This window comes from Falco biarmicus, chromosome 6, assembly GCF_023638135.1.
Source record: "Falco biarmicus isolate bFalBia1 chromosome 6, bFalBia1.pri, whole genome shotgun sequence".
Lineage (NCBI taxonomy): Eukaryota > Metazoa > Chordata > Aves > Falconiformes > Falconidae > Falco > Falco biarmicus.
In genome coordinates, this window is record NC_079293.1 from 66,664,558 (window position 1) to 66,680,539 (window position 15,982).

General features: G+C 40.5%; 1 protein-coding gene across 4 annotated transcripts in view; it reads right to left on the minus strand.

Annotated features, from left to right (window-relative positions):
• Positions 1-15,982, minus strand: part of SOBP (sine oculis binding protein homolog) — a 118,973-nt gene that overhangs the window by 86,811 nt on the left and 16,180 nt on the right. For all 4 annotated transcript variants that reach the window (XM_056343678.1, XM_056343677.1, XM_056343675.1 and 1 more), the window contains exon 4: positions 8,117-8,268. In XM_056343678.1, the coding sequence (XP_056199653.1) occupies positions 8,117-8,268 (152 nt within the window). The remainder of the gene's footprint in view (positions 1-8,116; positions 8,269-15,982) is intronic.

Sequence of the window (15,982 nt, forward strand, 5' to 3'; positions counted from 1 at the left end):
TGGCGGAGTTGTAAATGCTTGGGTTTCTGACAGTACGCAGCCCCTCACCGAACCTCGCTGGCCAGCAAACAGCTGGCCGAAACGACTTTCTACAGGAAAGATATTTCACATTTTCAGATTTTTGCCCAATAAAACCCACCTCGTTCTTCCAGCAAGTTTAACACTTGTGCATCGTGCATGGCTTGATATATGGCGTAAAGCTGACTTTAACTAACAATTCCCAGTAGTAGATTTTCCTGTTCATCCAGCAGCTTGTAAGTTATATCCATCTGGCCTCTCCTAGCTTCATTTAGACTCACGAGGCCAGACTCAAGGCTAACGTGTGTAGGGGTTTCTTCAGTCTTCCCATCAACCAGCAAATGTTTGCAAACAAATCCAAAAGGGATGAAACTTTCCTACCTAGGAGGGGCCAAAAGATACATGATGGGATTTACTCCCTCGGTTGGACTCAGTTTCATCCTTGAATTTGTCCCAAGATTTCTATGCGTAATGGAGAGGGAAGTCACCATTTCAGGAAAATGAGACAGTAATTAAACACAGGCATTCCGCTGACAAGAAATCGCAACTCCACTGAACTGCTGCCTCACCTGCATAAATCCCTTCACCACTAAAGAAATGTGTGCTCCCAAAAACCTTCAGGACTAGAAATGACCTTCCAACCTCAGCTGGCCCCTCAGGTTTCCTACTGCTGCCCACCGTGGTCTCCTGCCCGGGCAGAACTTCACCCTGTTAAACTACACAGTTAATTGTAGCATTCCATACGTCCTTTCAGGAGAGTGTACGGAGGATGTTGTTCACAACATTGCTCCTAATGCAAACATATTTTTGAAAACCATATTTGCTTAATTTTGGTTTTAAAATAAAAATATATAGAGTGAAAAAAATACTCATGCTCCTTTTTCAATATTTCCCTAAGTTAATGAGCTGACTGATAAGTGAACAGATGCACTAAGGCAATAATTTATTCAAATGTCATGGTATTTTTGAACAAACATATTATTTAATATGCATTTCATTATTTGCCCAGCTCGTATTAGTATTAATGATTGATGTGTTCATTAGGCAAAGTGGCACCAAATATAATCTGTGCAAATGAAATTCACTTTGGAGATCTATCCTATGTTTTTGTCAGAATAAAGACTCTCCTCGATGCTCATTCTGTGTTGATCACATAGAAACAAAGCTGGAAGGTGCCTAATTTCATACAAGGCCAAGGCAATGTGGGCTAATCTAAGGTAACAAGAATCAAGACATGGAATGTAGGGGAGAGCAGGATTTTTTTGAGTGATTGCCTAGCTCACGTAGGTTGGAGCTAAAGGGGTTCAGAGGTAAAGTAAGCACCCGTGTGTGATATACCTCCTCATTTTCTGAAGCCATCATTGTTATGCACCTAAACTCTTTAATCAAAAATCCCTTGGTGATGCAAAAATGTCCTGGATACTGCAGAGTATGAACTCCATCTTGCCAAACTTCTTAACGGAGCAAAGGGTCTGTTTTTCCCTTCGTGTCTCCCTCTTCCTTCCAAAAATTCATCCTATGTGATTTAAGACTTCAGTAAAGCACCTTAGTAATCTCCAGAAATACCGCTACCAGCCATCTTTCTTCCTCAGCCACCCTGGTAGGCAGCAACTTCTCTCACATCTCCAACATCAAGGTGTCATAACATCTATTTAAATCCAAATAATTGCTCTAAACTGCATACACCTAGTGTCTGAAAACCCTAAATGCATTTCTAGTCATGTCCTAATCTAATTAGTGATGTTGTGTTGTGATATCTGTATGTAAACAAAACCTACTGCTGGCAAGAAGGAGCTGTGCAGTCGCTGAAGCTGTCCAGAACTGATGCAAGGACACCTTGCAGAAACTGGTCGCTTCATTTGGATCAAACGCTGCTGTCCAAGAGGCAGCCGATTCTCAAGCTGTAATTAGCATATTCATCTTGATATAACCAAAGTAGCCAGAATGCAACACGACTGATGTAATGTGACATGGTGGTTAGAATTAAAAGTGAACACGCCTTTTAATTGAATTGGATACCTGCTAGTAATTCAGACAATGGGAATTTGATTCAAATTTATAGTATTAAATGGCAGCAGATGGACAGTAAAATGTCCATTGAGTTTGCAAACTGACAAGCATGCTGGGTTTGCCAGATCCTTTCATTAAGTCACTGGTGGCATCAGTCAGGTGCTGATGCATTTCATCGTTAGCAATGCTAATACGTTTTGCTTTGCTGTGGGTGAGTGGTGAGATATTGACTGATGGTCTCAGTAGGTTAATTTGGAATTTCATTTGCCTCTTCTAATCATGAAAAATCCTAGCTCTGGTTCAGGGAAGGAGTTTTATGAGATTTCTGGGTTTAGTATCCAGTAAGTAGAAAGGCCAGCTGATGACAGCTACACAATGATGCCAACTCTTCTCCTTTCTGACTGATGCCACCCATTTCTTTCACAGCTCAGGATTTCCTTGCTATTTCAGTGTCTGTTCAGATTCTTGGCCACTGTCTGTGTCATTCTACCCTCCACAAACTTTAAAAACATCCTCTGAGGAAGGATATTTTCCTTCCCATAGGTTCCTCAAGGAGCTTGCAGTTGTCCCCCATGTTTGAACTATTTCCTCTGCAGACTCAGCGTTTCATCTGCATTCACTCATCAGCACTCATTTATATCCCACCATAGCAGTCATAGCTACAGAGATGTTTGTCATCTTTTCCCTTCCTACTTTCAAACGTTTGCAAGAAACCTTATCAAATTGGCTGCTGTGGCAAATACACACAACCACACGTATGCTGATGTGCACATACACACACACAAGCACACATAAACACACATGCACATATTCTACACAAAACCACAGCAGAAGAAGCAACTTTGTGAACCACTTATGAAACCCCACTTCTCTACACCTCTGCAGAACCAAATACGGGCAATTTCACACCAACCAGGTAGGACACCTGCTCTATGCAGACCTTTCTGAACACCTAATTAATACACATTAAATCTCTACGAGAAATAGGTTTTCTATTCAGAAGCCCATATGTTCCAAAACTTATTATGGAAAGGGAGTCTAAAGGAAGATGTAACACCTAAGCTTTTTTTTCATTGGCTTTTTTTTTTTTCGTCAGGGGCATTAGTTGCATAAGTTGCTTTAAGCAATTTTCCAAATTGCCATGAATTATGATCATTTTACAAATTACATTTTGCAGGTGCATAAGAAAGAAAAGAAAGTAACTTTTTTTTTTTACTGTTACTCATTGACTTAACAGGGAGATTGTTAAATGTTTCTTACGCACTGTTAGGCTGCACAATTAAGCTTGAAATCAAGAGAAGTTTCTCTGACAACCCTCAGTAATAATTTTGGGGAATAATAGCTTCTGTTTACTCCCAGTTTTTAGTATGTGTTTGTATATACACGCCCATATTAATCATATAGTGATATACATTAATTAACCAAAAAACTACTCAGGAATACTGAGGTTTTATGATGTTGTGTGCATTTTATCATCTTTAAACATAATTTGAAAATGTAAGGAATTGTCTAATGCAACAGAACCCAGGACTAAATAAATGCGTATTACTTCTTACAGCCCCATTTGATTGTTCACATTCATTCTTGCTATACAGATGAGATAAAACATACATATGCATATATTTATATATGCTGCATATACAGCATAAAACACAATGCCTGTCTGTGATACTGACTCATACATGGTGCTGCCCACCACTATCCTGTATGGGGAGAAAAGAGCCATTATCATTTACATCTTCATGCTGCTAAACAGCAGTTTACTTTTACTTTTTTACTTATGCCTTTTTGTTTATTAGTGTAAATGAAATTTGACTGCACTGTAAACAAAAGCATCTATCATCATTTTTCCTGATTGGGAGGCAGTGTGAAACAGGAACAAGGTCAAGTACAAAATGCTGGCTTGACAACCTTGCAATCACTTTGCCTCTGATGTCTTAGTCAAATCAAATAAATTATCCTTTAATATACCTGTGAACAGAGTCTATAACCTCTGTGAATTCAGTCCTCATTCTACGTTTGGCTATTTGGTCACAATAAATTTGTTTTCTGACCCACTGAGTCAATAAACTTAATTTCAAAATTAATCTTTTCAGGCTTCAAACTCACTGGATCCAATTATGAATCCTATCGTTCCCTTTAAATTTCATATTCTGAAACTTGGTGCTCCAATGCTTTTTGCCCTTATGTGCCTCTTTGGTACTTAGCTTCATATTAGTTGGCCTACAAAATTAAATCTCTAAGGAAGGGAGCACCAGAACAGCTCCAAATCTTAAATCTTCAATTACAAACATTAGTATGAAATGCTCCCTTTCCCTGCAATACTTCCTTTTAATTGGTTTTGTTACCCACAACAGGTTATTACTATATAGTAGTTTGTTATGTGTGTTTGACTATGCACACTAGACCAAACAGGAGTGGGAATGCAGATCTGGATTATTTTTCTTTGGTGGTGGTGGCATTTGTAGGTGTTTTCTAAATCGGATCTAGTCTAAATACTTTGCTTTTTGCCTAATGGGGTAAAACCCCCAAATTTTTCTTCATTTATTTCTGGTAATTGAGATAATATTACACCCTGTGGGGAGACCGATTATAATTCAAAACATACATATTCCTATTCTTGCAAGGCATGGTTGCTAATATAGATAATTTTAATGGTCATGACTGAAAGATACATGGGGCAAACTTTGCCTTTCTTATGAGAAGAGCAACTTAAAGTACACGAGCCTTTTTCCTTACAAACTCCCCGCCCCAGCCATGAAGCTTGCTGTAAGCCCTGGCTTACAGATGCAGAGTGCAGGGGCACAGCTTATGGAGCACACAGCTCCACTGGGACAAAAGGCAGGAAGGACTGATGTGTGCTTCTGACTACACTGCTTGGGTTCAAACACTCCTGAGGCCAGCAAGGCACCGGTTTATTCTGGTGCGTTGCTACTCTTGCTAAACCCACTACAAGAGCAGGCTGGGAAGGAGTTAGAGGGAGCAGTCAGTGCCCAGCTACCCTGGGTCTCTTTGGAGCACTTTCATTGCTCTCCAGGGGCCCTTCAAGGTGGTCTCATGCCAAGCCTTCTCCCAGCTGGAAATCTGTGGGCATGTATTGCTTCAGTGTGCATTTGCCCTGGGTATGGGAGAAGATTTTCTTATTAGGATGATGACAGAAGTCCTAATTCTGAACACAGCAATTGGCATTCAGGGATGGATAATTTGCAGCATTACTTAGTGCCACTTTTGAGACATTAGTGATGACATTCTTTACTGTTTAAACAGTTCTATCATTTTAAGCAAGTGCTTATTACAGCACTTCTTTCTAGGGGAGGGAGGGAAGACGGCTTAACACGATCCATTAGGAAATTCAAGCCTTAAATGAAGTGACCACAAAGTCCTATCAGCTCCTAGAAATGTAACAGCTGTACATATTTAATGTAATACAACACTATATTGTGGTGGTGATCTGCTGTTTAAAACATACATAAGGCAGGTGAAACATGACTATTTTACTCCTCTGTTTGAAAAATGAGAAAGTGTAGAGTGGCATAACTTCTCAAATAAATAAGCATTAGACTCATGGAGAAGACAGGTATGCTGTTGGACTAGTAATAACAGACTAAAGGTCAGCAGTTACATGTGAAACTATTGCAGCCTTGTTCCTTTGATCTTGTTCCTCAAGACTCTGCTCTATTACTAATAGGTAAAGTGCAAAACAAGAAGCATGAGGGACTGCTGAGTTCTACTGTACATGTCTTAATTTAACAGCAGCATTTCCTAAGTGTTCTGTCCCCTGATCATCTAATGCTGTAAATACACATGCAAGGAGCAGTTCCAGATTTCCCCTGCTGGGTCAGATCCTCTGCAATTGCAGATTCCACAGGTGCAAAGAGGAAGAACATTTGACTCACTGGCTTAGCTTTGCAGCAGAGCCAATGCAGCAACCAACATGATATCAATTATACGTTATCTCGCCATATTTTGCCAAGTCCTCCCATATGACATTTTGTTAATTTGCAGTCTCTTTAGAGAAGAATAGGACATTTCACTAGGGTATGATGGTATATGAAAAGATTAGGAACATCTATTGTTATTTAGATATATACAAAATAATGAATACAGAGAGCTTTTGGAAGGAAATAGTCAGCATCTTTTAGCTTCCAGAAGTTAACAGAGGTGTAGGAAAGAGTAGCAGGGGGAATGAGATGTTCTATTTTATCCTTTTGCATAATACAAGGACAAGGAGGCCTCCAACAAAGCACACAGGTAATAAATTTTAAGTCAGGTAAAGGGAACTTTTTCATATATTGCCTGACTCACTGAATTCATGGCCATAAACCATTAATGAATCCTACTACTCATGGGTTAGTAGAAGGTTGAAGTACACCTATGCATTATGTTAACATGTATCTATTTTCATTTAGTAGGGATCTAAACCTCCTATTTCAGGATCTAAGATGCAGATGAAATTGAGAATCCACCATGAACTGGTTGTTCCTTCATCTACATCCCCAGGGTTTCCTGAATTATCTGGTACTCATCACTACTGGACACACAGGACCACCTAACTAGGATCACTGACAATGCCTCCAGTACTATGAACCATCTTACCCATGTAAATTTGTGACTGAAAAGCCATGGGAGCATCAGCTGACGGTGATCTGGATCCCGTCACCCCAGAGTGTCTGACACATTGTAAGGCCCATTGAACTGCAAGGGCATAAACATGCATGTGTGCACAGTGCACATACACATACATGAACTTATTTTCAAATGAGGAACATCTAAGGAGCATGTATCTCCCTCCTCTATGGTTTTTCTAGATAAAAAGGATGTAAACACCACTCCTCGCAGAAGACTCACATGACTTGAACTAGCCTGTCTGCTCCAGTAGACATTATGAGCTTGATTCTCCAAGACTGCCACTAAAATTCCACTCTACTGATTTTTGCAACCTAATTCTTCAGGCATTTTTTTCCCCTCCCTTTTTTTTTTCCTTTTTCCTTTTTTTTTTTTTTTTCCCCAGGATGATGTGACCCAAATTTATAAAGGAGGGTATTTTGCTATAACATTGCATCTTGAATCTAGGATCTGTATGTACTGATTTGTTATTACCACAAATGTAAAAGACCAGATTTAGAGACCTGAATTCAGTTTGATCTTGAGAAGCTTTGAATGTTCTGTAGCATGAGTGAAAATGGCATTATTTAGAAAACAAAAATTTAAAGGGTTTTATGAATAATAAACATTTCTAAGACAATAGCAGCTACCCAAAGATTCACACTACTAAGCACCAAAAGGACACAGCTACTTTTTCAACAACTAAAAATGCTGGGGCATTCCTTCGTTATTTTTCTTTAAATGACATATCGCACATTCTGCTACAGAAAAACAGCTGCTGAAGTAACCTAGAGGGCATTTTCAGGCACTGTACTTCAGTGATTACAGCAATTTTTGCAGACATTCAATATTAGGATTGCATTCTAATTTTAGACAGTTAAATTTAAATTGCGTAGGAGGGGTTTTCACGCTACTCTAAAGGTTCTAACATTGCATACCCCAACCCAAAAACTGTATAGTGTCTGAATTTTGCAGGAATGATAATTTATTTAGTAATGATACATTTTAAAAGGATGAAAATAGAGCTCACTAGCAGCAGTAGGAAGATGTCCGCTACTGTGATGGGATCCAGACACAGGCCCTAAAAGCATTTACCCACTGGCCAAGATCCCAGCACCATAGGACTTAGTGACACTGTCATATGCAACCCTCCTCTACTGTTTCCATGATATCTCTCCTAGTTGTGTGTATGTAGCAAGTATCCTGAGACTCTAAAGCCAAATTGGGACTCTTATGTTAATGCTTATTAGTATTTGAATTCCCTGATTCTCACAAAACCCAAACATTGAACTGAAGGAAACTGAAAGAAACAGGGTTAGTAAAAGACTGACAGTCCAACAGACAATACAGATGGGAAGTGGAGGGACTAGATGAAACAGAGAAAACAAAAGAAAAGAGCTTCTGTTAGATGCTAAATGAGACCCAGGTTGGGCCTGATTAAAGCTATGTCTATGTAGGTTACATCTTTCCTTATTTCTCTTACCTTGTTTCTCTTGAAATATGCTCTTCGGCAGGCTGCAAAGCACTTCTCGCTGCAGAAGCATTTCACTTCACTTCCCATACTCAGGGAATAGCGCTTGATTCCAACTTTCTGGCACCAGGCACACATTATTTGTACATTTGACACATCATCTTCTACAACAAAAATATAAGAACAATGTTTACATGAGATGCAAACACCTTCCTCAGACATCTGCACACTTACTCTTAGATACAACCACCACCAGCTTATCTTATTTCTGCCCTCCTCACTGTCTGAGAGCAGAACTGTGCATGTCTGTGATTACCAGCTTCATCCTCAGGCAGCCAGTGACCTGTGCCAGCCAGGCTGGGGAGACTGGCAGAGCTTCTAAGATGGCTGGAAGATTATTAGCTTAAAAAATGATGCATTGCTGAAAAGCTCTGGAAATCTCGAGAGCTTTTTAGCATGTTTAAGAGTGTACAACTCCTTATTGAACAACTAACCAAGACTAGAGGCTTAATGACTATTGATGCTTTGTTCTTGCTGCTTACAGTCTGTTGTAGTCACCCCCTGAGATGTTCTGCTCAGCAAGCTGGGGATAAAACACACTGGGAAGGTACCGCACCAAGGCAGGTATCTAACAAGAGCCCTCTTCTAAATAACTAGGAACACAAGATACCCCTTTTCCATGTTGTTTCGAAATAATGACGTATACAAAATGGGGAGCTTTCATGTGAATGTAGCAGTCACAGAAACAGACTCGAGCAAGAAGGAAGATGCAGCACTGTGGTAAAGTCTGCTGGGTTACTTTCCAGTCATTATGTTCATTGGTCAAATTTTAATTCAGGAAGAGTTCCTGAGCCCCTTTCAAGCTCTTATCTAATGCGTGTTACAAATGTGGCATGTATGCCTTCTGTCATGTAACAAAACCCAGGGCTTATTACTAAAGTGCTAGCAATATCCTTGTGTAGTCATCACGCCCTTCAGCTTCACAGACGATGGCAGCAAATAGTTAAGCCTCCTGAACAGATCAAGACAATACGTTAGCAGGAACCTTTCTGACCTAAAACTGAGAATTCTTTCAGTTCTTATGTCCAGCCTGTGATACAGCTTGACCTTTCAGTTATAGGCAGCAGCCATTGTCTAACTTCTGGGAAAAAAAAAAATAATCCCTGAAGACTAATTGTTAAAGCAGTTCCTGGTCCATGAGCTGTGGAGAATTCATAGCTCAGAGAGTCTGTCATGCAGCCATCCCATTTCCCTATAAAGGATTTGTTTTTGAAGCTACGCTGTCATCATTCTGTAAAATTATTGGCAAACTAATTTTTAGCAGAGTGATTTGGCTCCTTTCCCCAGCTATCATAACTCAGAACTACGTGCTACATTTTATTCACCTTAACGGAATAAATATTGCCAGTTTAATAACTTTTTTCCTTCCACAAATTGTGTTATGATTTATAGCTACAAATAAAATTGTACAATGTAAAATAATGACCTTTTAGTTTTAATCAGACTGTCTACCTTTAAACCTATATTTAAGGCTAAGTTATAACACAGATTTGTGTTTAACGTATTTTATCACTTACCCTTTAGAGTGGGATTTGCCAATACTATAAATGCTTTCACATACTGAACATCAAGGGAAATCAAAACAATTTGCCCAAAATTATCTCTACCCATCTATAGGGTCAAGATGCCTGCCCCTGAGCTGGCTGTAATCTCAGCCAGGAGCGCAGGGTGCCATCACGGTGGCGTTGCATGGCGTCATCACAGCTTTCCTTGCAGAGCAGTCTGGGTCAGGGTGCTAACTACTCCAGCACAGCTCAGGAGCTCTTCCCTGTTTTTATCCTGAGCCATCTGAAGTACTCAGCTTTTACAAAGGTGCCCTATTCAGCTACTTCTGCACCATAATAAACCAATCCCTTACGGGCTGAACTTGCCCCTTTGAATGTATCAGGACAACAGAAGATCCTGTGAACCAAACGAAAACAGACAGCAACCTCTTGTTTCAGATAACAGCAACATATATTCTACTACTGATAAGACATATTTTATCTCTTGAAAATAGGACATCTACCAGTGATACTTTCCAATAACCTTCACTTCTGGTGAGACCAACTGTCATAAATGGAAAAAAAAAAAATACAGAGCTGAAAGAGAGTTCACTGGCAAAGTAGGTGCTGGAGAAGCTCTTGGAAGCAGGTGGGCTCATCTGGGGCACGGTTTTTAAGGAGAACCACAAAGCTGCACCACCAGGATTCGCAGGGTCTTTCACGCATGACTTGATAAGGGAAACACCTCAGCTATCATTCAGCTCCTGTTCACCAACGGACATGAACTGCCTTCCATGGGTGACCACACAATTGTCCATTCGCAATTACACAACATCCCAGCAGCAGCAGAAGCTGTTACATGGAAAAGCTGCATGACACACTTCTGTGCAGGAGGTTATACAGGACAGTAAGGCTCAATTTCCCTCTTTCTGCCAAAGACCCTCTAAGACAGATTGAGGAGAGGAGACGGTCCTGCTCTGTCAAGTTGTCTTCCCCTGCCCTGAGCAGCAGAACTTCACCACCACCTCATGGGGAATCCTTTGAAGCAGCATTGCTTCATTTGTGGTCCACAGATCTGACAATCAATAGAACGGCAGAAAATGTCTACGAACTACTACTTCCAGCCACTGTCTGCACTTCCAGGAAGAGACTGCTGATATGCAGGAGGCACCATCAATATTAATCAAAATGTTCATCATTTTGAAAGAAGGAAGGGAGAAAGGGAGGGAAAGAGTCTGCCTAAATACAAAGAACTTCAATTATTTCTCTCGCCTACTCCCTTCTCAAGCCAGTCATCAAAGAATGGTCGCATACAATATAATCCTTTTAATAGTAATAATAAAACTAGATGCCTCTTCCATTGAATAGGCTCAGGAACACTGCTACAAAAGGATTAGCTGAGTATGGCCACATAAAGCAGCCAGAAAAAAGCAGTAATTCAGAAGGGAGTTTGGACGATGTGCTTCCTGGAATAGTACACTAATATGTCACTTTTTAAGTCATCTTTGCTCCCTCAGGTGTAGGTTTGCCCAACTCAATTTTTGATGCAACTCTAACTTCTTGCAATGCAGTCATCAGGTGAAGAAAGAAAACATCCAGTATCACACAACTAATTCCTTATGGACCATCAACAAGAGCCCTGCGCAGCCCTGTGGCAGGAAGACTTGTTCTAAAATCAAATCCTTTCTTTGAGCTTCAAGTGAAGCTAAGAACGGCAGAGAAAAGGACCTGTTCTTGGTACCTGAGGGATAGGTACGGAGCCATGCCCTATGGCCTATGGGTGCAGATGACAGCTGGGGACAATGATAAAGGTCCAAACCTGATCCTGTGCTTTCCTTCTTGACACTGGTTGCAGTAAAGGTCTGAGCAGATGCTGTGAAAATAACTAACAGGGACGTTTTGTTGCAGTGTATTAAGCTTAGTGACCAAAAAAGAGGACTGCAGTATTAACCAAAAGGTAACAGTCCATGCATTTCTAACATTACAGTCCATGTGGGAAGCAATAGCTTAAACACAAAACATTAAGACTGTGTGAAATAAGAAAAGCCAATGTCACATGATTTAATTGCTGTCTTTTCCTAAACACAAACTGGAATAATCAGAAACCAGAAATTTGTCTCTTCCATTCAAGATAAAATTCCTCTTACTTCTTCACAGACCTTTGTTTCATAAGACCAAATCATTTAAAAATCACTTTACTAGACTCTTGCCCCTCTTTCAGGAAAACGTATCAAATCCCCATCCCTAAAGCACTCAGCCAGAGGAACCTGATGCGATGAGAACACAGGGAAGCAGGGAATTTCAAATCCAGTCGCCTGAGATTGCTTATTTGTCTTGAATCTTTACTCTAATCTTTTCCTGATCAGGTCTGCACTAAGAAAGCTTCTCCACAACAATCACATCAGTATAGTACATCAGCAATGTTCTCCTTTGCTCACAGACAAATTTTCGCTGGTAGTCTAGCTTAGCATATCCGCTTGAGTAACATGAGCTCATCCTGACAGCATGCCTATGTCCATCATGTGAGCTCTCGCTGGAGCAGCTCTTCTGATGAAGATCATTCACCATCACTTTTAGGACTCACACAGCTAGGCTGACACATTTGTGAAGTACAAAAATAACATTTGCAATCCTGGTACAGCTCATTTTGAAGTGAAAGAAAGTTATTTTTTAACAGCTGTATTTTTTTTTCCTCCATCTGGGTTTGTAACTTTATGACCTGCTCTTGCAATGTGCTTAGCATGCTCTCATATCTGTCACGCTTATGCCAGGTAGCGCAGGTACTCATACAGGTGAGACAGAGAGTAGCTGGCACAGAGACAACTGAACAGTAACAGGAGAGATTTCAGCAGAACATCTGTACCACTGTCTTCTACAATTACACTGGGTAATAGAAAGACATATTCCTGCCACATGCAGAACAAGATCTGAATTTTCAGCCTCTGCTTTTTTGAGTTCTCAACTCTTCACAGGGAAAGCTATTGTGGGAGTTCCAATACTGTGTTTTTCTGCCCCTGGGTTGTGTCATTACAGGTAGAAGAAGTACTCCCTGCACCCACCGCACAGATACTGTTCAGATACATCTCCTTGTGGTTTTTAGCCTGTGTATTTTTCATAATGAACAATGCAATAAACGCGAAGCGTTTGCAGTGTTAAATCATGTTCCCAAAGGGAGTAGTTTGTATAACAAGATAAAATTATCACATTATAATAACTAAATATGCATCAGTCTAAAGCATGCTTCAATTAATCATCAAAAGTTTGCACCGCCTCTTTAGGTCTTAATTAAGCAGAATGTTTGGCTTTTTTTTTCCTTTCAAACCGGTGTGAAGGAGCTGCAGAAAATTGTTCCGCTTAAACCCAATGAGCAGCAGTTTACACTAATCGATCTTATGTGGAACCATAATTTGGAGAGGTGGGGGGAAGAGAAGAAAGGCAATGAGTACAGCAGAGTAAATCCATCACGTACAGCTCTGTCCCTTTATCTAAGCAAACCAGCATGGCCTACAGTGTTTAGCAGGATGATCTTAAAATCCCTACAATTCTGGAGTTAAATCCTGATCAGTTTACTAACTTCTGGGCTGTAACTTTCTACTAATTCCGTTTGGTACTTACTGATATGTATTTTCAATTTTAACTCCAGTTTCAAGAACTTGGGTGAAACTAAATACAGCTCTAATCCTGCAGATTGTAATGATTCATGGGCAAGTACTCCAAAACCTTGCTTTCCACATTTCCTTGCAAGAAATTCAGTAGGAGATACTCAACTCTTCTGGCAAGAAGAAAATATCACTCCTGAAAGTGCCCAGCTGCAGTAGCGAGTAAGTCCTGTTGTGCAGAAGGAAGACCAGGAGACCAGAGGGTCTGGGATGGAAATCTCAAAGAGTATGTCCCTTGGACTGAGTAAGCCTGTGTGAAACCTGTACCTTGGCTGTGGTTGTATCTGTGATCTGATACAGAAAGTATTTTGGCACCCCATCCCTGCTTGGTGTCTCCTCACGGCCCATCTCTTCCAGGCATGAGTTTCCTTCCACCACAGCTATCAGAAGCCATGTCTCCCCAGTACTGCTTGCTTCTGTTTTCCTCCCTTTCTCTTTGCTGCATCCCACCCCCTCACGTGGGCAGTTTGGATCCCAGGTTATTTTGAGGGGAGCTAGAATAGCCCTTTTACCCCATCCTGGGAACTGCACTGAATACACTAGCATACATCTTGAACTATTTTAGCTGCTTTCACTACTACTTTCTAATGAAAAGCTGCAAAAATTCCTTTTTAAAGACATTAGATCTGAACTTGATTCTAGCATTCGCAGCATGAACAATAAGGGCTCACTGTTTCCACTGGGACATGCCAGGATTTCAGAATGGTTCATTCTGAGTTACCCGCCTGCCACTTCTGAAACCCCAGCTTGCCGTTTCTGAGGAAAACCAAGTAGCACGTACTCAAGAGTTTTCATCCCAAAGCAGTTCCTGAGGCTGATGATCCCAAGCAAGGCAGAAGGACCATTACAGTCATTTTTCTTAAATCTGAGATGCTTTATCTGATTCATCTTGAACTACAAAATGAACAAACAAAATGCCTGAGACATTGCTGCAGATACCCTTGTGATAGCACTTAAGTGCTGATCCTCTAAACAGATGGAGTGTATACAAACTTAAGGTACAAAAAGTACCTTAGAAAAAGTAATTACAAGAGGAAGATTAAAAAATAGGGCTGGCAATAGAAAGCTTGCTGCAACCATTGCTATGGAAATACCTCAGGGGCTCCACAATGCATTTCCTTTTAAGGACCAGCCTCTTGAAGTTCACTACTCTGCCAATAAAGCAAAGTGTCCCAGCTCCTTTTTAAAAATCATTTTGGGGAACCACGGCTTGCCTCTGTTTTCTATGCATGAGTTGAGGCACATTCTCATGCATAGTTCAGTAAGGACTGAATGCACAACACAAATAAAAGCTGGCATTTAGGCAGGTTTTAAACATGCAAACAAAAAAGCACCTATTTCAGCTAATAGGGGGGGAACTCCCTGTGTATTTTGAATATATGCTATTAAAGTGCATACATAGACGTTATGATTTTCTTTTTAGCACAAAGGAAACACTTGGCCCTCCACAGAGAGCAAAAGGCATCAACAGTGGGCTAGATGGGGCAGGCATCCTGGCAACCATTGGCATTTTAAAACCCAGGCACTAATAACCCTACGATCAGTGTAAATTAGATGATGTTTCAAACTGAAAACAAGAGAAAGAATTTGAAGAGTAGTGACTACAGGATTTGTCGCAGTGGTCTTTATGAGAGAGCTAAACCTGCAGTTAAGAGAAGCTGTAATGGGGTTCAGCAGCTAGAATAAGATTTGGGAAATACTGAAGAAGGATCGAAAGCGTAGTAAAATGAAAGTCTCCTCAATATAGAGACTTAATTAGATCTGATAATATGGTCTTTATTTAAGGAAAACTGCCGCTGGGTTTTGCTTGGAATCAGACTTCTTGGTAATGCAGTCATAGAACCAATTCCTTGGTGAATTTAGACAGATGATCTCGGAATTCATTTTTACTGCCCTGCTAACTACCATTTAAAACATCTTTTATGCTTCCAGATTCCTCCAATACAATTTAAATGTTGAGAGAGGTTACAACGTGCAGTTCCAAGTGTTCACAGGGCAGGGACTTTGCTTAACCTCACGTGTTTCACCAAATTACTGGTGTGCACTTGTATTTACAAAAAAGAATCCTGTAAACTTTAATTATAAAGTTAGGCTAAGCTGTAACACAGAAAATCACTCATTCCTTTCAATCCTTTATCTATAAAATACCTAATTATTTTATTTAGTATTTGCATGTGACATTTCCTTGCCAGCTTAGGTCACAAGCCTATTTTACAAGGTAGTCAGCACTGGAAATGCTTCTGCTCCTCCTTTAAGACATTTTGCCTCACCAGAAACAGCTCCTCCGGCCCATTCTTCCTTCACTTCCACGAGTTTCTAGTAACTTTTGGTACGATCCTAGTCATTGTCACTTGGAAATCACTGAACCAAATGTTATGTAGAAACACTGATCTGCAGATTGCAGAATTTAAATTTAATTTCCTTTCCCAAATGTACTCATTATCTTGTGGAAACCCTGGGAAGGAGCATTATTTTTCCCTTGTACTTCTTTCCCCTGTGGAAAGCTCAGTCAACTGCACGGCGTCACTCTCTGCGTCCCCTTCCACCGCATCCCTTGACAGTGACTTCCCCTCACAGCACAGCATGGCAGGGCGCTGGCTCTTCTTTGGGACACTTAGAACAGTAGACACACTGGGTGCATCGCTTATACACAGGAGGCAGGAAAGGGAAGGTTT